The sequence below is a fragment of the Chelonia mydas genome, chromosome 9, assembly GCF_015237465.2.
Source record: "Chelonia mydas isolate rCheMyd1 chromosome 9, rCheMyd1.pri.v2, whole genome shotgun sequence".
NCBI classification, from domain to species: domain Eukaryota; kingdom Metazoa; phylum Chordata; order Testudines; family Cheloniidae; genus Chelonia; species Chelonia mydas.
Genome location: NC_057855.1, coordinates 68,906,584 through 68,928,261, shown reverse-complemented (window position 1 = coordinate 68,928,261; position 21,678 = coordinate 68,906,584). Strand labels below are relative to the sequence as shown.

The 21,678-nt window shown below is 40.4% G+C and overlaps 1 protein-coding gene across 4 annotated transcripts in view; it reads left to right on the top strand.

The window, feature by feature from the left end:
- Positions 1 to 21,678, top strand: part of PCDH11X (protocadherin 11 X-linked) — a 985,888-nt gene that overhangs the window by 166,403 nt on the left and 797,807 nt on the right. For 2 of the 4 annotated variants that reach the window (XM_043522100.1, XM_007059453.4), the window contains one exon: positions 7,285 to 7,358. The exons of the other annotated variants lie outside the window; for them this stretch is intronic. In XM_043522100.1, coding sequence (XP_043378035.1) covers positions 7,285 to 7,290 — 6 coding nt within the window. In that variant the 3' untranslated portion in view covers positions 7,291 to 7,358. Of the gene's footprint in view, positions 1 to 7,284; positions 7,359 to 21,678 lie in introns of those variants that run through there. 4 annotated transcript variants of the gene reach the window in all.

Here is a 21,678-nt window from a genome sequence, read left to right as displayed (position 1 = left end):
CTTATTAAAGCAATGGGAACCACATCAGAATTGAATCCAGATTCTGGAAAGCTGTATTAATGCATTTGTGATAAGGGTTTGTTATTTATCTGAGTTTTTCCTCCATCAGGAGCCTATCCTCAGTACAAAGAAAAGTTCCGTGCTTTTATTTGAGTTAGTCATGAGGTATCTATGCAGTAAAAGAAGTTAATAAAATATTTGTGATGATAAGATGGGATTCACTTCAATTATTTCTATATAGGGACAGATCCTCAGCTAGGGTACATCTGTGTAGGCTTTAGTGGTGCTTTGACAATTTACCCTAGCTGAGGATCAGGTCCATAGGTTCGACTTACTTTTCTGTAGGCAGTTTTGTTAACGATACGGTGAAAATAAACGGGGCCTGAAGAAATGTCCTCATTCAAACTGCATATCTACTGCATACAAAGATTGCTGCTGCTTTTTCTTTTTCTTTCTTTTTATTTTTAACACCAGTCTGTGAGGTAGACAAAATCCCTGTTCTGTACAAAGCATTATCTTTTACTGAGAGACATTAACAGAAAATGGAATAGAAAAGGATTTCTTCATATTTCTAAGACAACAGAGACAATGGTGGGGGGGTTAATATCTTGTTAAAGATTTGAATGTCTTCTGTTAAAGTTATTTGAGTGAATTAATTTTGAATTTAAATTAGGCAATAGAAGAACTCTGTGTGTGTGTGTGTACACGTGTGTGTTGATTTTACTCTGGAACTTGAAGGTTGTTTTCTCAGCACCTGTTGGGGCCTGATCTAGAGCCCACTGAAATCAATGGGAGTTTTTCTATTAAATTCAGGATTCTTTGGCTCAGGCCCTGTGAGCCGAAAGAATCCGCCGTTACCTGTTCAAGGGCTTTGCATTCTGTCATCTTCTCCCCAGCAGAGACAGCTAGGCCTGTGGCAACCTCTGGAACCATCCAACCATCTGCCAGAGAGGGCTGTTAGAAAAGAATGGAAGGCAATTCCTTTGGCAGGGATGGGGGCGGAAAAATGTGGGTACTCTCTTTCACTGTGCTTCTAGCCCGTGTGGACTGATGTCAGAGCACTCCTTTTCCCCTGATGGGGCAGAAAAGTACATTGCCCCTGGAGTATTCCTCACCCCTGAAATTATTTCAAGGCGATTTTGTGAATATGAGTATTATGAGACATTAGCACAAGGTGGGATTATGGTATAGATTTTGTTTAAATCTGTTGTCCTCCTCCTTTAGACTTAATTTTGTTTGTGTCCTGGCAATGAACACAGACCTGGGGAAACTTTAACAACACATCGTACAATGTCTTTTACATTCACTTGCAAACAGCATTTCCTTTAAACGTTGAAATTAATACTCTCATTACTTAAGCAAAATATGAATAATTTTGCTAATGAACCTATATAAGTATTGAAAGAAGAAAGGAGTTGACTGGCCTTTGTGTTGGATTTTATTACATAAAGGGAATAATATTTTTAAGAAAAGTAAAGAGAACCAAATTAACTGTTGGTCTGCAGTTCTAATAGATAGTTTTAAACAGTCAAATTTGATCTAATAATGAAAGACTCTGTCTCTTATATATGGAATGGCCTCATTTTCATTTAAGAATGTGAAATTGGATACAAGTGAGTGACTCAAGACAGTATAATTTGAAGTTTTCAGTTAGTTCTATTAGCCAGTGGAGAGACTAAAAAAAAAAACAAAACACCTTAAAAAAAACCTTTAAAAAAAGCTTCTTATAGCACCACAGTACTTCAGTTGTCATGCTATTCACCCTTTTTCCAACCTCAGAGATTAATGGCATGTTTGAGATTAATGCAACTGTTGCTTCATGCATTCACTGACTTTGCAGAAAGCTTTAGGCAGAGCTGAGTCCTGATGGAGAATAAGTTACATTAAAAACTCAAATACTCCAGTGTTTAAAAATAAAGAATAAATGTTTCCAAATTGTGAAAAAATGTGCTTTAGCCCAGCACTAGCAGTTATTGCAATGCATCAGTTTAAAAACAAAAAGCTCTCTGAAGCATGACTAGAAAAGGAACAAAATTATTTACTCAGTTTTCCCTCCCCAAATTTCAGAAGTTGCTGGGATAAATGGGTCTCTAATCAGAATTATCTCTGGTTTTGTTTCTGCAAAACCAAGATCTCACTCAGTTATTATGAAACAAAACCCACCTTTGGTTGGACCATCTCCATTTGAAACAGAATTGAACTATCAAATAAACATGTATATGGACCCACCAAAGCTTTAAAATTTGGCTGCTGGTCCATCTGTGCAAATAAAGCCTGGTTTGGGTTTTGCAAAGCTAAAAAATGCTCCTTGTTTCTGTGTTACCGCTTGGATTGGTCTAACTCAGTGCTCGTCACTATTTTTGAAGTGGGGGCCACTTTGGCAAAAAACTTCAATGTGAGAAGCACATCAACCTGACACAGACGGTTGAACACATACCCGACACAGACAGTTGAACACTCCGAGTTCTTTGTTGGTTGATATGGAAATATTGCCATTATTGGTAATATTGCTTGGAGTGCAGGAGGGGGATGGGGGGCTGGCTCTGGGAGGGGGCTCAGGGCTGGGGCAGGGGCTTGGGGTGCAGGAGGGGGCTTGGGGTGCAATTTCTGGGAGGGAGTTTGGGTGCAGGAGGGGACTCCAGGCGGGGGCGGAGTGTTTGGGTGCAGGAGGGGGTATAGGGTGCTGGCTCCAGGAGGGGGTATGGGGTGCAGGAGGGGGTATGGAGTGCAGGCTCTGGAAGGGGGCTCAGGGCAGGGGCTTGGGGTGCAAGAGGGGCTATTGGGGGCTGGCTCTGGGAGGCTGCAGGTTGGGTGGTGGAATAGCTATTCAGAACCTGCCCATTGAAGGGGACGGCACTTACTTTGGGTGGTCCAGGCCCCACGCCATATCTGAAAGGGGCCAATGCGCCCCTCCAGCCCCTGGCGAGGGGCACGTGGCTCTGCGTGCTGCCCCTCTCTAAAGGCACTGCCCCCGCAACTCCCCTTGTCCACAGTTCCCTGTTCCCGGCCAATGGGAGCTGCGGGGGCGGTGCTTGCAGGCAGGAGCAGCATGCGGAGACCTCTGCTCCTCTGCTTGTCCCCCTTCCCCCAGGCCCCTGGGGGCATGCGCACTGCTTCCGGGAGTGGTGTGGCGCCGGGGCAGGCAGGGAGCCTGTCTTAGCTGTGGCCCCACTGCTGCTGGAAAGCGCGATCGACAGGGAGCCGCACTTAGGGTCCATGGGAGCCGCCACTGGCTCGCGGGCCTTGAATTGAAGAACACTGGTCTAACTGATCTATAACAAGATGGAAAATCCTTATAGTATTTGTTCTGATGAGATGTGCTGAATATATGTATATTTAGAGGGAAAAACACAGAAGAGAGTGTTTGAAGGTTTTTCGTTAAAAACTGAGACACCTTGAGTGGCCAAAAGGGAAAGGAAATAAATACCACAACCAGCCCAGGGCTGTTACTGCTGAAGGAATCAGAGAGACCAGGAGCAGCCAAAGGGCAATTACGCCATGAACCACCAAAAGGGGTGGGAATGAAGATGCTACTGGAGAGGTTTAGAATGGATGAAGAAGGAAAAGCATGATACTTATGTAATACCTATTATGTGTGTGTGTGGCGGGAAGAGGGAGAAAGATAATCCATATTATTTTTTAAAAAGCCATTTTACAGTAATTATTTAATCAATCCGAGTGGCCACAAATACATGGAAACTTATAGAATAGCAAGTGTTCTTTTATGAAGTATTAGAAATTAATGTACTAAAGAAGCTTTTCAAAGTGATAGACTGTGAAGAGACTAGTTGTTAGTAATACTGCAGTGTTTTCCAGGGTAGGACAATTAGGGACTCGTAAAATAGAGGTGACATTGAGTGTCTTCCAAGTTATCAACTTTTTATTAGCCAGCTTTGTTAGTTGTTTCGGGGGGTGGCGATATATTTGTTCGCTATAGAGCAAACCTCAACAGCAGAAGGATCAGGTTTTAAGTCAATAGGACTTTTGCCATTAAGCTTAGTGGCAATAGGGTAAGACTTTTAATAAAATATTCTGATAAGGTTGCACATGTATCCCATCTCTCTCCGCATTTTTCATTCTATACTCACAATAGGTAGTGAATAAACATAGGCAGAGAGAGGCAATATGAGTTGGTGTATGATTTATGTGTTGGCGTAGAGCACAATTTTCAAAGTTAGGTGGCTAAACATTTGCTTAAAACAGCACTTAGGTGCCTCAAATGGATATCCGGACATCAAGATGCACATATGAAGCGTGAACAACTGTAGAGCCATGTACCCTAAAGTGAATGCCATATCTGAAAATTGGGGCCAAAGCGACAATATGCCAAAAGGCTTCTTTAAAACTTAGCAATCTTTTCCTGTACTATCCTTCCTCTCCTTGTCCTTTTCACATTCCTGTAGATGTTCTTGTCCAAAAGAGGCTCCACATGGCCCCCATGCCAGGTTAAATCCCGGGAGCTGGGGAATGCTGGCCAATCAACACCCCTTCCCACCAGCTGGCCAGAGACTCCCATGTGGAGGGCCTACCTAGTGTCCCTTAGTGAGTGTCTCCCTCCCTTGCTTCTGGGACTGTCCCCTTCACTGGCAGTCCCATCAAGTTCCCTCACCCGTTGAGGCAGGTGGGTGGCATTTCCTGAAGGACATGAAGTGATTGTATTAGGGTCCTGTGATTTTTTTCTAACATCACTCCTTACTCTGAGATGTTGAAGTTAGAACAAATATTACCTCATCTGCTCTCAGAAAGCAAAAGAAAGCACAACTGAGCAGGAGAGCAGCTCAGTGGGAGAGTCAGGTCAATAACATCAGGTGTATTTTTGTAAAAAATGATTATTTGATTTCCAGCAGATGTTTTTAAACAGAAATAGTCAAGTAAACTTATAGAGTTTACATAGATTCAGATTCATACATAGAGTGACCTGGTACAAATTTAATCCACATTTTTAGTGATCAAAAGTCATAAATATCATGTGGGTCTGCAGTGGCCTACAGTATGCGAGATGAGTTTAGTGCTTCTTTCTAGTCCCACTGGACCAATGTCCACAACCCTAGAGAAGCAAACAAGTGCCTCCACCAGAACTGGCACTACTATTGTTACTAACCGGCGCATGGAGATCAGGGACTGAACAGGTGTGGAGCCTGAACTCCTGTCTGGCTTCAAGTCAGGATTGAGCCATGTTGGCTGAGCAGTGTGGGAAAATGTGCACTACCACTGCTAACGGTGTAGCAGTTCTATTTATAGAGCTGTCAGTTGCCAGGGCTATCAGTCAGACAGCTTTCATCAGTGTGTTCACTCACAGATCTGAAGGACAATGGGGATGGCAGAGATGTTTTTCACTAACACTTGGTAGTTGGGGACACTAGCTGAGATCTTCAGAGAGGCCTAAGGGAGTTAGACATTCTACTCCCACTGAATAGAAATAAATACAATGGGAGCTAGGCCCCCTTGTAAATAAACTGCCTCTGTTGGACTTAGTGCCATGCTCACTGTTGGTGGCTTCAGTGCACTTGCACTCACATCAGTGGTGAATTGGCTCAGTGTGGCTATGTTTCTAAATGTGACTGTGAAAATGAGATTGTGGGGCTCCATACTTATTTCTCAATTATTCTGAGAATCACATTAGCTTAGTTTATAAGTAAAAGCACCATCCTCTCCCTCACTCACATACTAAGAGCTCTGCAATCCCATGCTGTGGTCTGTTTAGCCAGGTATCCTGTCAAAGACAGTAACCAGTATCAGATACTTAGGAGAAAGTTCAGGAAACCCTATCACAGGCAATTATGGGGTCATTTGTCCCCGGGGAATGTTTGTTTCTGAACCTCAGTGGTTGGATGTTACCTTAAGGCCTTCAAAAAGTTTTGCTTATTTGTAAGTATTTACTATGGTATTTCTAATTATTCTTGTTATTTTGTTCCCTTTCTGGCTTGAACATCATCACTGGTAACCCTGGCCCAACTGAAGTGTACTACCACGTATGTAGTAATAGTTAAGGAGCAGTTGTGAACATCTTGAGATGTTCTCCGCTTGAAGCTTAAAGCATATTCTGAACCTCTCACTAATAAACATGAGAAGTTCTACTGAAGTAAGGCTGGTCAAAATAAGTAATTTTTGTTCATGGGAAATTGAGAAAATCTTTTTTTATTTCTTGGGAAAATGTTTCAGTTTTTCAATTAAAAATCAGAATGGAAAATTGGACAGAAAATTTTCAGAGTTTGGTTTTTTCATTTTTTCCCTTCCTCTTTTTCCCCCCCAGAGGCAGAAAAATAAAAAGAGATTGTGGGAATTGGAAAAAAAGGGAGGGAGCGAGGAAACTGAAAAAAATCAGTTTTTATCGAAAAAATTAAAAATTTTGAATGATAGCAAAAACCTTACTTTAGTCAGAATTTTTTATCACGTCTCCCTCACTACATGCAGAAAGCATAGCTGTTGAGAACATGCCATGTTACACTTTTCTGCTCATGACATCACTTTGATTTGTTTCATAATCATAGTTCATAATATGATTTTGATCATCAGTGAGATCCGATTTATGTTTTACCGTAATTTCTCCCATTTATTTCATCCTTTATTCTCTCGCAGAATTTTTGACAGTCACTGATAGTGATGGGCAGCCTATGGCAATGTCCTGACCACTGGCTGGTGTTTTCTTGGTGAGCTTGTTTCCCGGTAGCATTTTCTTGCCCATTGGGACAGTTGATCTGATCAGCCATTCGCTTCCCCGACTTTTGCTAATGCTGATACACCTGACTGGTGGTGCCAGGATTGGAGCAAAGTGACTTTTTGCAGCAGAGTTTTACATTCTTGTGAATTGTGGCCTGGAAGCACGTCAAGTGTCTGCTAAAACCCTGTCGAACACAATTACATGTTTTTGTTCATGTTGTGGTGTTCTTCTTCTAGATACATTTTAGTAGAAGCAGCTAGGGACTCCATTTTTGCTCTGATTATATAAATTAATGGGAGGACTGATAATGTACTACTACTTAATATGCCTACCATTCCTCCTACTTTTATTCTCAAATTTGGTGTTTGTATGTATACACATACAAACGTGTGTGGACGTGTATGTATATGTATATACATTTTATTTATATATATTATATTTATTTATATATATATATAATTAATCAAAAATTGTTGTAGAAGTACACTTCAACACTTCGAGTACCCCACAGAACACAGAGGTATTGACCTAGTTGAAATTTGACAGGCAAACTTTTATGGTATACGGGATGCAGGAAATGATGCAGGAAAGGGCTTTTCTCATGCTGTTTCTCTGTTTGCCAGCTCTGAACGTCATCGCATCTGATGTTATGTACTGAAGTCGTACGTGTACACAATGATGTTAAGCCAGCAAACATGAAAACATGGAAATAGCACGAGAAAGCCCTTTGTCCTGTCTCTGATTGCCGAAGAATTTTATCGTCTGATCTCCAGAGGGGTTTGGAAGTGGCGCTGAACTGTTCAAGCTGCCCTACTGAAAGGTATCCAGGGCAAGATTTTTTTAAAAAAGAAAGAAAGACAAAGAGACTTTAGTATGTTGTGCTATAGTGATCTATAATGTTGTTTTGCAAAGAAAAAAAAGTAATATGATCCATCAGTCTGTGTGAATGATGGTTATGATAAGATAAATCTATTGTTTTTCTTATGTTGCTTGTAAACACATTCTTGTTCCAGGACCTTTGTCCTTATTTATTTGTGTTGAAAAAATTAGTTGTGTTTTTAATGTCTATAAATATTGAAAAAGGGAGCAATAAATTTTATGCATACATTAAAAAAGAAAGAGAATGTAAAGTTCTTTATACTCCCTGCATTTTTTTAAATCATATACATGTTATCACTTTACTTATATCACCATAAGCCATGTTGTGAATTAATTATTATTTATAGTTATTTCCACAAGATTTTTAATACTGATATTGCTGCTATGGATCATAGCTACAAATGATCAAATCATTGCTGTTTATTTTTATAGGCTCAATAGGAATAGTGGGAAAATAACTACTTCCTGCTTACTTATTCACAAAACTACTATAGTAAGCATTCACCTTTTAAATTATTGGCGAGCGTTCACTTAACTTTTTAACTAAACATTATTTTACCTTATGCTTACTGAAATCTTGATAACTTCTGTATACCAGGTGCCATATGCTTAATCTTTTCAAATACTTTTTTTTTAAAAAAAGGCTTGCTCTTAGAGTGATAAAGTAGAAAATACCGTAAATTTGATTACACCTTAAAATTTTTGCATATTTAGCTAGCACAAATTAAAAATTGCTGGCTTTTGTAGTTGTTGGTTGGGGCTATTTAACTATTTTTGGTTAACATTTATTTTTCTAAAGTTAAATTGCTTTACTTTAGCACATCTGATTTAAGAAACAAAATTTGCTAATGCCTTCAGTTGCAACTTGGTTCCTGGTTCCTGTATATCTATTGCATCACGTTTTAGGCACTAATGCTTAAAAGGGTGTGTGCATTATTTAACAATATTAGTGTTTCATATAAAATACAAAATTTCTTAGGAAGCAGAAGGAGTATAAAGAACCCTGTTTTCTGCACTTATATGAAGACTCATATGACATTAGTTTACTAGAATAAAATGGGGTATAGTCTTTGATTTTTAACTCAGATGTATACAGTATGTGTAATTTTCTTTAAATGGAAAAATTTCTTAATGATTCATCAGTTAGACTACCAAATGGAATTCTCATATGCTACTGTATGTTTGATGTAAAAGTATTTAAAACAGGCTTGTACGTAAATATTTCCATTGCCTCAGTTCTTAGATTGCAGAGTGTCTACAATGACGTTCCCTTCATATTTGCTATCTGGCTCTTTTTAAAAAAAATGGTTATTTGGCTATCTGGTCTGTAAAATATAATAAATTTTATTAATAATGAATTATGTATTGTAATTTAGCATATTATATTGCATAAGCATAGATATGACTGTTGTAGAAGAATATTTCATTTGTTATAATGAAATCTTTTTCCTGGGAAGAAGATTTATTTACAAGACAGTTTCACCATTCGTATTCATACTCCCTTTAGAGTACTAATTCTGCAAGTTAAATGAGCACCAAGTTTCAACAGTAATGGTATTTATTGAGTTTTCCTTCAGCACCACAATTTAGCCAGTTCTTTTGGCTTGTTGCCTGCATTTTACAATGTAGAAATGGAGGGAAGTCTTTATGTTTAATATACTATTATGGATAACATTGAGTCTCAGTGAGAGAGTTTGGTCTAAGAAATGTGATCAGCACCTTTTTCTATACTTACTTTTTGCCTAAATAGCACACACTGTCGGTCATTAATAGAAGGAAACATCCAAAGAGTTCTGTGGTGTGAAGAACTGGCTTCCGTACCCACTAGTGCAGGAACTCAGCCAGGTTTCAGAATATTTTTTTGGATGACTTCTGTGGGTACTGAGGCTGTAGACCAGAGGAGGGCAAACTACGGCCCGCAGGCCGCATCCAGCCCGCAGGACCGTCCTGCGCGGCTCTTGAGCTCCCGGCTGGGGAGGCTAGCCCCCGGCCCCTCCCCTGCTGTCCCCCCTCCCATGCAGCTATGCCGCCATGCGGGCAGCAAGGCTGCAAGTCCTGCCACTCTGAGTGGCATGGTAAGGGGGTGGGGAGTGGGGGTGTTGGATTAGGGGCAGGGGATCCCAGGGGACAGTCAGAGAGCAGGGGGCAGTTGGATGGGGCGGAGGTTCTGGGGGTGGCAGTCAGGGGACGAGGAACGGGACGAGGAACGGGGCGGGTGGGTTAGAGAGGCGTGGGAGTCCCAGAGGGCCTGTCAGGGGGCGGGGGTGTGGATAGGGGTCGGGGCAGTCAGGGGACAGGGAGCTGGAGGGGGGGTTGGATAGGGGGGCGGAGTCCTGGGGGGCAGTTGGGGTGGGGGTCCCTGGAGGGGGTGGGGCCGTCAAGGGACAAGGAGCAGGGGGGGTTGGATGGGTTGGGGGTTCTGAGGGGGGCAGTCGGCGGTGGGAAGTGGGAGGGGGAGGATAGGGAGTGGGGGGGCCAGGCTATTTGGGAAGGCACAACCTTCCCTTCCCGGCCCTCCATACAGTTTCACAACCCCGATGTGGCCCTCGGGCCAAAAAGTTTGCCCACCTCTGCTGTAGACGATCCATAGGTAAAACTCAAAGGTGAAATGTTCAGGTTTGATTAGGATAAGCATCCAAAAGTTAACTTCTTGAGTCTTGGAGATAATGAGTTGGAAACAGTGTGAGAACAAGCTTTCTCATTACATTCTTGGCACTTCCACTTTTGCTCCCGGTTGGAAAATTTTCAAGAGCTACTTTTTTCCTGGTATTTTGGTGGTTATGGTTCCGGTTATAAAGTGTAAATGGGAGGGAAAACATGATTTTATAACTTTTAAAAGGCTAGATTTAGAGATTTGGAGAAGGTTCAGCAGGCTGTTGTTTTTTCCAAGCCAGTAACTCCTCTGTAGGTAGAAAAGTTAGGTTAGGAGGTAAAGCCCAGATCCTCTTAACTCCCATTGAAATCACTTAGGTTTTGTGACTAAATCTCTCTTTATGCCCTACTTCATTCCTCAGGTGATTTAGGAGGGCCAAATCCATCAACCAGTTTTTCCAAAAAAAACAGATGATGTAGCTAATGCACTAGAAAAACAAAACTTTTTAAGAATTGTTTTCAAGTCCCATACCTGATCACTTTTTTTTAATGGGACAGTCCCTTCTATTCTTCCTAGTTGTGCATTTTAATTTTTGTTTTCTTACATCTACATATTAGGGTTTTTTTAAAAAAAAGACTCCTTGGCAGACTGGCAGAGGACTTGTTCTGAGAGCTCTTTCCCCGTAAGTGGACTCATGGTACGTTCTCACTAAGGTCTCATCTTCATTGATGGCCACTTTCTAAATATGTACAGGTCAGTTTAGTTCTACACCGATCTTAGAGAGGGCAAAGATAATTGGAGTGCAAATCCAGAGAAAAAAATTCTGTGGATAAGTACTTTTAGAAACTTTTAATGAGGATTTGTGTCCTGAATCAGAGCTGGGCTTATGTGATTGCTGAGCCAAAACCAGTGTGATTCCTGTGTTACATTCACCAATAGAAGTGCTGCTTCCTGCTGAATAGAGCCCATAGTCAATGAAGACAAAAGTTTTGAACAAGTTCAAATACAGTAAATAATACAAATGCTGCTTTTTTAATGGAAGACTAAGCATATTTTCTTTTGCAATAGCCATCACATATTTATCTTAGTTTGAAGCTTGGCTATACTGAAACTTCAGAATTTAGATTTTATCATTAATCACCATAATCTCAACAAACCTCATGAAGATGTGTATCTATGTTCAGTGCATATGCCACTCCTGTTGCCATTGCTGGGAGTTGTGTTTGTGTTTCGAAGGGATACTAGGATATCCTTTGTGCTAGTTGCAGTACTGCAACTGGTTCAGCAAACCAATAACAGAGTAGGCAAGCTTTACTGATTTTAGCCCTACAACACAAATAGCCAAAGGTGGCCCTCAGATATTGTTCTTCTGCTTCCTCTGACATGTTGTCGATGCCTGGATTATATGTGAATACATGTCTACCAAAGTTTAGTGCCATTCATAATCTCAGACTTCTTGTTGTTTACCCTGATTTCAAGCAAATAACAATAAGGAAAAGGAGGGAGAGGTAATATCTTTTATTGGAGCAACTTCTGTTGGGGAAAGAGAAAAGCTTTCGAGCTTATACAGCTCTTCTTCAGGTCTTCATCTTTTTCAGGTTGTCATCGTCTTCTGAAGAGCTCTGTGTAAGCACAAAAGCTTGACTTTTTCCCCAACAGAAGTTGGTCCAATAAAAGACATTATCTCACCCACCTTGTCTTTCCAATATCCTGGGACCAATACAGCTACAACATCAGTGCAAATAAGGGAAAGCTAATATTAGAGATCACACATGGCATGTAAAATGCATGTGTGAAAGCTATGTGTAAGTACTCTGTCATAACAAAGAAGTTATTAGTCTTGGGGGGAATTTGTCATAGTCCTTCTGAATTTCATTAAGCAGAGGACTGCTAATGTGTAATAGGGTACTGTCAAAAACTAAGATGGTATGTGATATAAAATAATTTTTTTACATATACTGTAATGCAGGCTCATTTTCTTATGCATTTCAATGTTTTCTGTTATCATGCTGCATATATTTATGGTACATCCTGGTCTTAAGTATTATTTGTAAAATATTTTTTTAACAAAGATTTTTTTAAATATATTTTTTTGCTTTCAAACTGGATTACAGGCACTGTTCCTTTTATGTCTTGTTTATCTACTTCTAAAATAAATTCTGTTTGAAGACTACTTGAATACCCTTTGGAGAAGCACTATTTTTAAATTCTGCTATTGGTCTATTAGCTCTCTGCTATAAAATACATGAAGACACACACACAAATTGTTTTGACAGAGATTAGGAAGAGAAATTATTAAATCCACTTTCCCACAAGTGAAATATTGTAACGTTTTATTGATCTCTAAGGAAGAACACCTCTCCCAAGACCATATACTCTAGAGCAGTGGGGCCCAATCAGTACACATCTGCGGCCCATGTGACATCCTCAGGGCCATACAGGTGTTATTGGATGTGGCTCACATAACACTGCTCTTGAGTAGTTTAGCTCTGTTTTCTATCTTTCCTACCAAAGGATTAATTACTTACCCAGGGAATGTTCAAGAATAGTTAATCATCTTCTAGTGGGGTGGAAAAGTTGCCATTAGATGTGGTATGTGTGTATGCACATGCAACACAATATGTAGTACATATAATATTTTATCTAGTATGTAAGTTTACATGTGTCTATATCTATCTATCTGTTTCGCATCAGAACAAAAATGAGCACCTGCAAAATGGGAGAAAGAGACAAACTCTCTGTAGCACAGTGATTAGGGTACTGGCACAGATCAAAGTCTTTACCCTCCCTGAGGTAGCTCTTCAGGACACAGGTTTGCATCCCAGAGCACTCCACATGTGGCAAAGGAGGGACTTGGACCTGTGTCTCCCACATCCCAGGCCAGTGCCTTAACCTCTCTGAGAAAGCTTCCTGATGAAAAGTTTTGTTGAAGCTGATACGGTTCCAGTTTTGCTAAAACAATTTCAACTAGCTTTACTTACTGCATAAATATGCACATGTACGTATAAAATTTAAATTTAGATAGTGAAATCATGTACATGTGGATTTTTCATATTTAGTAAACTTGCTGTCACCTTTAGGGTTTTTTGTAAAGTGAAGAATTTTGCAATGGTAGATACAATATTTCTACTACCTTTGAACCAGGGTTTTGAACCATTTCAGCTTTATGATAGGTATGGATAAATGCTGAAGCCTATTTAGCAAGTAACACTTTATTTTGTGAATGAGAGTTGCATGATGCTGTCAAAGAAATGAGGTTTGACTTTCCGCATGAAGCTGCTATCACACTGAAACAGGCAGTTGAATTTTAGCCTGTATCCTATTCAGATATTTCATCCTTCTTAGGTCAAGGGAGGGCACCCTTTACTGGGCTTGATAACTTTGCTTTACCTTTGTTCTATGTTTGTTTCTGGAATATGATGTTAGATTTTGTTCTTGATCTGATTGCTCTGGTCCAGCCCCAGATATGCATCAGGGACCTCACCTCAAGGGGACTACATGTTGTTTTGATTGTCCAGTCAGCACAAAAACTTCACTCTGATCTGAAGCAGCCAATTGCAGATAAGCTGCAGGCAGGTAGTCACATTGACATAATTATGGGATTGAATGACTCCCACTATGGGTTTACTTTCCTGAAGGAAAATAATCTTCCATTCCACTTATTAGGATCCATGTACTGATAGTCTCTCTCTCTCTCTCCCCCCTCATCCCCATTACATCACCAAACCACTTCTGTGTTTAAAAAAAAATCACTTATGACAAGTTCAGGTCTCAGTCAGGCACTGAGACACCTCTGACTCAGGTAAGCCAAATAACCACTGACAGAAATATTTCAGGCAAGTGATGGGCATTCAGTGCCTCATTTCCTTTGACACCCCATCCCCCGACTGCTCATGTTTCATGATATGAAAAAGCAGAAATCATATTTGTTTGATTTAAGAGAAGCTATCGTGATACCTTTTACTCAAATGTGAAAGTATATGCCTACATGCAAGTATACAGCTTCTTTGAGAAAAATGCATTGTCTCCTATTTCCATAAACCATCTGGGTGGGAATTGATTTAAGCAGTATAAAACAATCCCCCAACCCCAAAATAACAAAAACACTGGTTATTTGCCAGGGTGAATGTTACAAACTACTAATAATTGAAGCACATAATCAATGTCACAAACTATTTAAATACCAACAAAGCAAATGTTAAATATCTGGGGTAAAGGTCATTAAGTTTGTCAAGCAACCTCTTAACTAGTAGAAATAGAACCATGACACTGCATAGTGAAATGCTTTCTGGAGATGTACATAGTTATCACTGAGTGCTGCCTTGTAATCACTCTGTGTTTGGGGAGTTTGCCAACATTCAAGACTTAACTGGAATACTTCTCTTTGTGTTAACGGGACAGGATGGGGCTCAGGGCTTGGCAGGGAGTTGGGGTGCAGGAGGGGGTGCAGGCTCCAGGAGGGAGTTTGGGTACGGGAGGGGGCTCAGGGCTGAGGCAGGGAGTTAGGGTGCAGGAGGAGGTGCGGGTGTGGACTCTGGGAGGGAGTTTTGGATTGAAGCAGCAGGAAGAGCTTACACAGAGAGCATTGCTGTAATCGTATCTCCCTGTCATAAAGGCATGGATAAGTATGTGCATTAGCCACAGAAAACTCCCTTTCCGAGACTATATTCTTCACAGGTTGCAAGTTATATTTGAGGCAGAAGCAGAGGAGGAGAACTCAAGGCCTAAAGCTTTTCATGTTAAGTTGCCTAAGGAGTTGTCCTATCAAAGTGCAAGCCTAAAAATTCACCTGTCTACCCAAGTGCCTTGTATAAATTAACAGCAACGCAGCCTTAGTTGGATGAAGGCAACGCCTGCTGCTGGCCACTCAAGACTGAATTCAGTCAACCTACTAAACATCAAGAAAGCTGTCATGCTACTTCCTGACATAAAGTCAAGTACATGCTGGTGTGTCAGAAAAATACCATAACTCTTGATGGGTGTCAGGATGTACAATCTTAAAATGTGTAAAGTCAGAGCTGAAGGGGTAAATGTTCAGTGTGGAGATTGCCTTTCAGTGTGAAGAATCCCTAAGTGTTTTAGAAATTAATATATATAAACACATCACTTTCCACAAAAATGCAGCCATCTCTGGGGTGATAAAGCATTGCAGCAATTTACTAATTCATAGCTATGTGGGCTGTGATTTTTCAGAGGAATCTAAAGGAGTTATGTGCCTAACTCCTATTGAGTTTCAATGGGATTTGGACACTTAAGTGTCACAGGCTTCTTTAAAACACCAGCCATAAGAGCTCGATGCAAAAAGTGGAAAAAATGTTTAAATGTACTGAAAGAGCTTGGCAAATTTTAGGTTGTTCCCCAGACAGACCATAGCAATATGCCTTCAATGTACTCGGGTTAACGATTGCAGCCCTTGCTATGTCTCTAGGGAAAATCTGGCATTAAAGTGAACTATAAATCTACCTCAGAAAGGAGAAGATGAACACCCTCCTTCTGAAAGTGGATCACAACATTATCAATCTCACTGGAATTGAAAGGGGCCGAGCAAAGATTGTACCCCAAAAGACCTATGCTCAACCTTATTTGAGTAGAGTGCTCAGCCAGCCAGCCTTTATGAGAGAAAACAAATCCATGAAACAGCCCCAATGGGGTATTCATGTGCTCAGGAATCAGGCCACTATAGTAGAGAGCGAGCCCTCTCAGTAAACCCCACAAAACTTTTACTTTGCAGTTTCTAATGAAAAAAAAATTGCAGCAGACTAGAGGAGAAAATAACACACTGGCCAGGGATGGCACAGATGCACTGAAAGCACGGAAGGATTACTTGTTCCCTGACCACCCACCCAAGCAAGTAGGCTGAGATCTCACCACAGGAGAGAATCTTGTCTCTACCTTCAAGTCTCTGTACAATGTCAACCTGTCTACATCTCTGCCCTTTTCTCTTCTATAGTCCTGCTCTTGTACTATGCTCTGCTGTGTATCCCATCTCACCAAAGCCTTCATCCCCTTCTCTAAATTGCATGCCTCTTGTCATGCTGCTCCCTAAATATTCTATTAAGCATTTCAAACACGTGTAATGCAACATTATCATCCTATCTCTTGTCCATTATTGCTGAGCTGCACTAATACTGCATCCACGAATAGTTACAATAAATAAATCCAGCATGAATTGATACTGCACCAGTATATTTGGTAAAGTTATGTGACTGGCTTTAAACAAAGTATTTTCCCCTGTGTATCTTGTTCTGTTCTGTGAAGCTTTCTCATCCAGGGAGATAAACAGTTAAACATTCTAGACTTTAAATAGTTCTTTGTCTCTTTAGAAGGAGATTTATCTAACCCTGAATCTCCAACTAGCATAAGAGCATCCAAAAGGGACATGGCATCTCATCTTTTAAAAAGGATAACAGAAAAAAAATCTTACTGCTTTCCTGGAGAGGATTATTTAGCCCATATTCCCATTTACAGAGCTTATATTTTCTGACATTTTATGACCAAGGAGGGATTTGTCCACCCCTCCTTCTGTACTTCTCTACTAATGCTACAGTACGTTGTTCCGAAAAAAATACCATACGCAAATGTGCCCTAAAATCAGAGTGCACATACATCATTACAAATGTTTAAATACAAAACTATTTCCTAATAGTCAGGGCCGGCTCAAGGTTTTTTGCCGCCCCAAGCAAAAAAAATTTTGGCCGCTCCCGCCCCTCTTTTTTTTTTGACTTTTACACGTTTGTACTTTGCAATGTTTTTTGTTTTGTTTTGACTGTTTAAAATAAAAAAAAATGAAAACAGAGAATTTGTAGTTAGTGAAGTAAAACAGTTTCCTACTAGGGTACTCATTTAATTTTAACAAAATCACATGCAGCAGAGGCGGGTGGGGGGGAGGAGCGCATCGACCCGCCGCCTCACCCCACGCAGGGGCTCATTGGTTGACTGAGCAGGGCCGGGGGGAAAAAAAGGGTGGCCGGAATGCCACCCCTGGAAATGTGCCGCCCCAAGCACGTGCTTGCTTTGCTGGTGCCTGGAGCTGGTCCTTTCAAAATCACTTGGTACCTAATGCCCATTTATTTCAATAGGACTTAGGCACCCAAATACCTTTTAAAAATCTGGCCCTATGTGTTTTATCCTACAGTCTTTTACTCACATGTGCAATATTTATCCAAATGAATAATTTAATTTACTCCAATAGTCCTAAACACATGAGATAAGACTACTCAAGTGAGTAAGCGTTTTCAGGATCAGTCCCCAAGGCATGTTGTTTTGTAGTGCTAGTTGAACATTCAAATTAGTCTTTATTGTATAAGCATTTTGGGATTTTTTCTAATAATTTTATTTATAGGTGTCTTCATTTTGATTCTCTTTAATTCTGCCAGCCTAAGTGTTGATTAAGAAGACATCGTCACGATTGCCCTATTCACAGATTAAGAAATGAATCAAACCTTTTCAAAAGCTCAGCATGAAGGTTGGATATTGAAAGCAGATAGAAATGGATCATGCAGTCAATAACAATACTTAGGAGGGCTTAGCTGGGAGGAAAACAGTCTTTTGAAATGTTCTGTATACAAGATATAAAGCAGCACAATTATCCGCTTGCTTTCAGCAACCGAGAATGATTTATTAGTTACAGTAGTTTGGTTTTGAAACACTAAACATGGATAAGAGAGCACGTGCTCAGTCGTTTAAGGGTTCCAACATCTGACCTGACAATCTTCTTACAAAAAGTCATTTTGGAATTAGCAAATGACAACATGAGTTCTGAAATGGATATGAAATCAAACAGATTAAACGAAGGATTTCATTATTTCAGTGCCCTCTTTTAACACGTTAGCTACTTGAACTGTTTGTTTTTATGAGCCCAGATGGTACCAAGATGTATGTAAAATAAATAAATAAACACAGTAGAACAAATCAGATGCTTGGCTGCTGTTCAGTAATAGCTAAGGCTAAGCTTTAGTAAATTCCCATAAAGATGTGATAACTATAGAATCTCACACAATATACTGCAGTAGGCTTACTGGCGAGGCACACCATTCTGCTTGAGATAGGAGGGTACATTGAAAACTTTGTCATGAAAATGGATGCCACTGAAAGTTCTTTGTTAAGCAGTGTAATCAAGTGTGTCAAATCCATAAATGTGTCTCACACAACAGAAGCCACATTTACAATCCATTTAGCAAATAATGAGAGAAGTTGTAAGGATTTGGTAGGGCTCTGTCAAGGACATTTTTCAGTCAAAATTTCTCACTGGAAATATTTTGGTTTTCTGACCATCTCTAGTTATAAAGTGACCTAAAATCAGGCTTTGTTAAGAAAAACAAAGCAGTAACCCCAGGTTTGTCTAGGTGGAGCAGTGCACAGCTACTGTAATGCAGCTCAGGATCTGGCCCCAGACCAGTGGTGGGCAACCCGCGGGCCGCACGTGGGCCGTCAAGGTAATCCACTGGCGGACCACAAGACAGTTTGTTTACATTGACGGTCCGCAGGCATGGCCACCCGCAGCTCCCAGTGGCCACGGTTCGCCGTTCCCGGCCAATGGGAGCTGTGGGAAGTGGCGGCCAGCACGTACATGCGGCCCATGCCGCTTTCCACAGCTCCCATTGTCTGGCAACGGCAAACTGTGGCCACTGGGAGCTGTGAGCGGCCATGCCTGCAGACGGAAAATGTAAACAAAATGTCTAGTGGCCCACCAGTGCATTATCCTGATGGGCCGCGTGTGGCCCGTGGGCCACAGGTTGCCCACCACACTGCCCTAGGTGAATAAATTACACTGCTTTCAGTCTTTTATCAATGAGATATTTACAGTGCTGTTTCTGATGTGTTGTTTTAGTTGTACGTTGCCATCCATGCTATCCATATATGTTAGGAAGGACTTGGCAACAACTGGAGGATAGAGCAGAAATATGTAGAGATACCTGTGTATCGTCAGATGCCAGGAAAATAATACCAGATCCAATATTTAGTCTCTCCAGCAAAACAACTTTAGCTACCCAATGTTGGGAGAATCCTTAAAAACAGAAACGAAAAAAAAACCTGAGAGCACTCTCCAACATATGATAGAGAATGTGCTCTCATTCTGCTTGGGATATTACATATGATACTTCATAATAAATGAAATGACCACTCTGTTTGCAAAGTTTACACAGATAAATGCCATCACTAGTTTCCCTAGTGTTATAGACTAAGGATGTCTCGACACTGGAATCCTAGGAGGAGGTAATGAGAAGCATGGGACATCACTTCCAGAAAACATCCAAATCATGGTACTGCATAAGTCTTGCAAAAACTGGAATCTATGCATTACTGACAGACCGTGTGGAGTAATCTGTTCCTGTTTCAGTGGAGTGACCTAGCTGGATCAAGGCAAAATATATCTCCTTTCTTAAAAAAAATAATCTTTTTTACTTCCTTCATCTGACGCTTCACAAGTGGCACTGCAGAGAGATATTTGTATAATGACACTATCCAGATGGAGGAGGATGCAGTTTCCTGTTCATAAATGCGTCTCTCAATGAAAATTTCTGTTTGATGGCTCAAAATGATCTTGCAGGATTCAGATAGCCCTAAAATGGTAACACTGATATGAAAGGATGACTTATTTGAAATGTCAATACTATTTTATCTCACTTCCCTTGCATTGGTATTTCATTTAGTTTGTAGTTGGGAGTTTCTCCCTGGTTTCAGCATGTATTATACGGCACCCTCCAATGTTTTCTCCCTTATCGGAGACTGAGCATATTTCTTTGTGTTGCTGCTAGGCCATGCTATGGCAAGGATGAAGCAACAAACCGGATTCTCAAATTGAACACAATAATACTACTGAGTGATTCATCTGCATGGTACTGGACCAGTCCAATTATATCTACATCTTTTTTGATAGAAATATTTTGGCTTGCCTAATAATTATGTTCTACAGGGTAAGTATGTCAGCTGAATAGTGTGAAGAACACAGTGCTGCTGTACCTGTCGCTGTTACCTGTACTGTGGAGAAATGGAAGACTTAATTCTCCAAAGCTCACAATCCAGCACTAAAAATAATAAATTTAGAACAAGGAGAGAGAAAATCTGTATTAAAAGAGAACAGTGACAAAGAGGATATAATTATGTGAGCCAAAATATGAAATAATAATGAGGCAGTGAGTTCCCAGTAACTGAGGGAATTGTGAAAGTAATGCAGAGGCCTCTGCCAGGAATATGCACACACATTTCTGATGCAACAAGAGAACTTTGATCTAAGCAAAGTATCTAAAGATTGGGCTATAATTATTCTGAGTCAAAATATTAAATAATAATGAGACAATTCCTAATAACTGAAGGAATTACAGAGTACGATAATATACTAATCTACTGCCCGCCTGAAAGAGGCAGTCAGACAGTGATGTGTGAATGGTGTTAATTTTTTCCCCCTGACTCAATCCAGCTCGATCCAACAGCGGAGCTGAAATCTAGCCAAACCAAATGGTTTCTAACTCATCTGACCTTTCTGATGTCATACAATAGGTTCAGTCAATGAGAGACAAAAAGGAAAATTCTAGGTGACTTATCTCAACAAACTATGCTCAAAATGTATAATGAAGACCAGTCTGGCTCATATATTCACAAAATGTGTGCGCGCACACACCCGAGTGTAACATAAAGCTTCTACCCAGTGGCTGTACACCTGAATAAAACTCAAGCAAACCTGTGCTGGTTTATGGAGACAGATCAAACACAGACCAAGAATTACTTTGAGTACTTGTCTAGAGAGGCACAGTGCACCCAGCTGTAGCAGTTCAACCAATTCTTTCTCTCTTCCTAACGCCTTAGGAATTTTAGTCCTTTTCTCTACAGTAAATCCAAATGACCCTATTCCCCCACCTCTGTCTCGTGTATTCAGCCCATTCATGCATCATTAGAGTCAGTTCTGGAAACTTCCTGGTTCATTCAACACTGGCCAGGTAGAGTGCAAAAACATGATTTGTACCGTAAAGCAATAATAGTAATTGGTAGAGTACATGTTTATATAGAAACACTTTTCTGTCAGTAGTAAAGTCAGGACCATTGATGTAAAAAACATAAATACATTTTAAACTCTTTGATCACTCTCCTTTTTTGTTTTTTTTCTTCCCCAAAAGAACTCCACTCTTTAACAGCTATTGAAATCTCAGTGTTTAAAAAGCCATCTGAGTGCAACAACATTGAGGTAGAGCTTGCAAGTGAAGGGCAAACTTCCTTTAGACCTTATTTGTTTATTTATTTATTTATCTGCGGGGAGTGGGGAGCTAGGTGGTTGGTTTTATTAATTTTTTAAAAATTATTTGACAAGAGCATCTGGGCCTCAACAGACTGCACAAATAATAATAGAGATTTTGGAAATGTCTAGGAAAGGAGAGATGCCATACCATTCTGGGGTTCTGTTTAATTTGAGTGTCTTTGGTTCTTTTCCAATTCCTGGCTGAGTGAAGAAGTAACATCCTTAGAAATGACTAGGTTTTAATTTAAATTTCTAGAATCTATAAGATTGAATAAGTTTCTAGGTGGGGTCTTGAGCCAAACATTTGCTTAG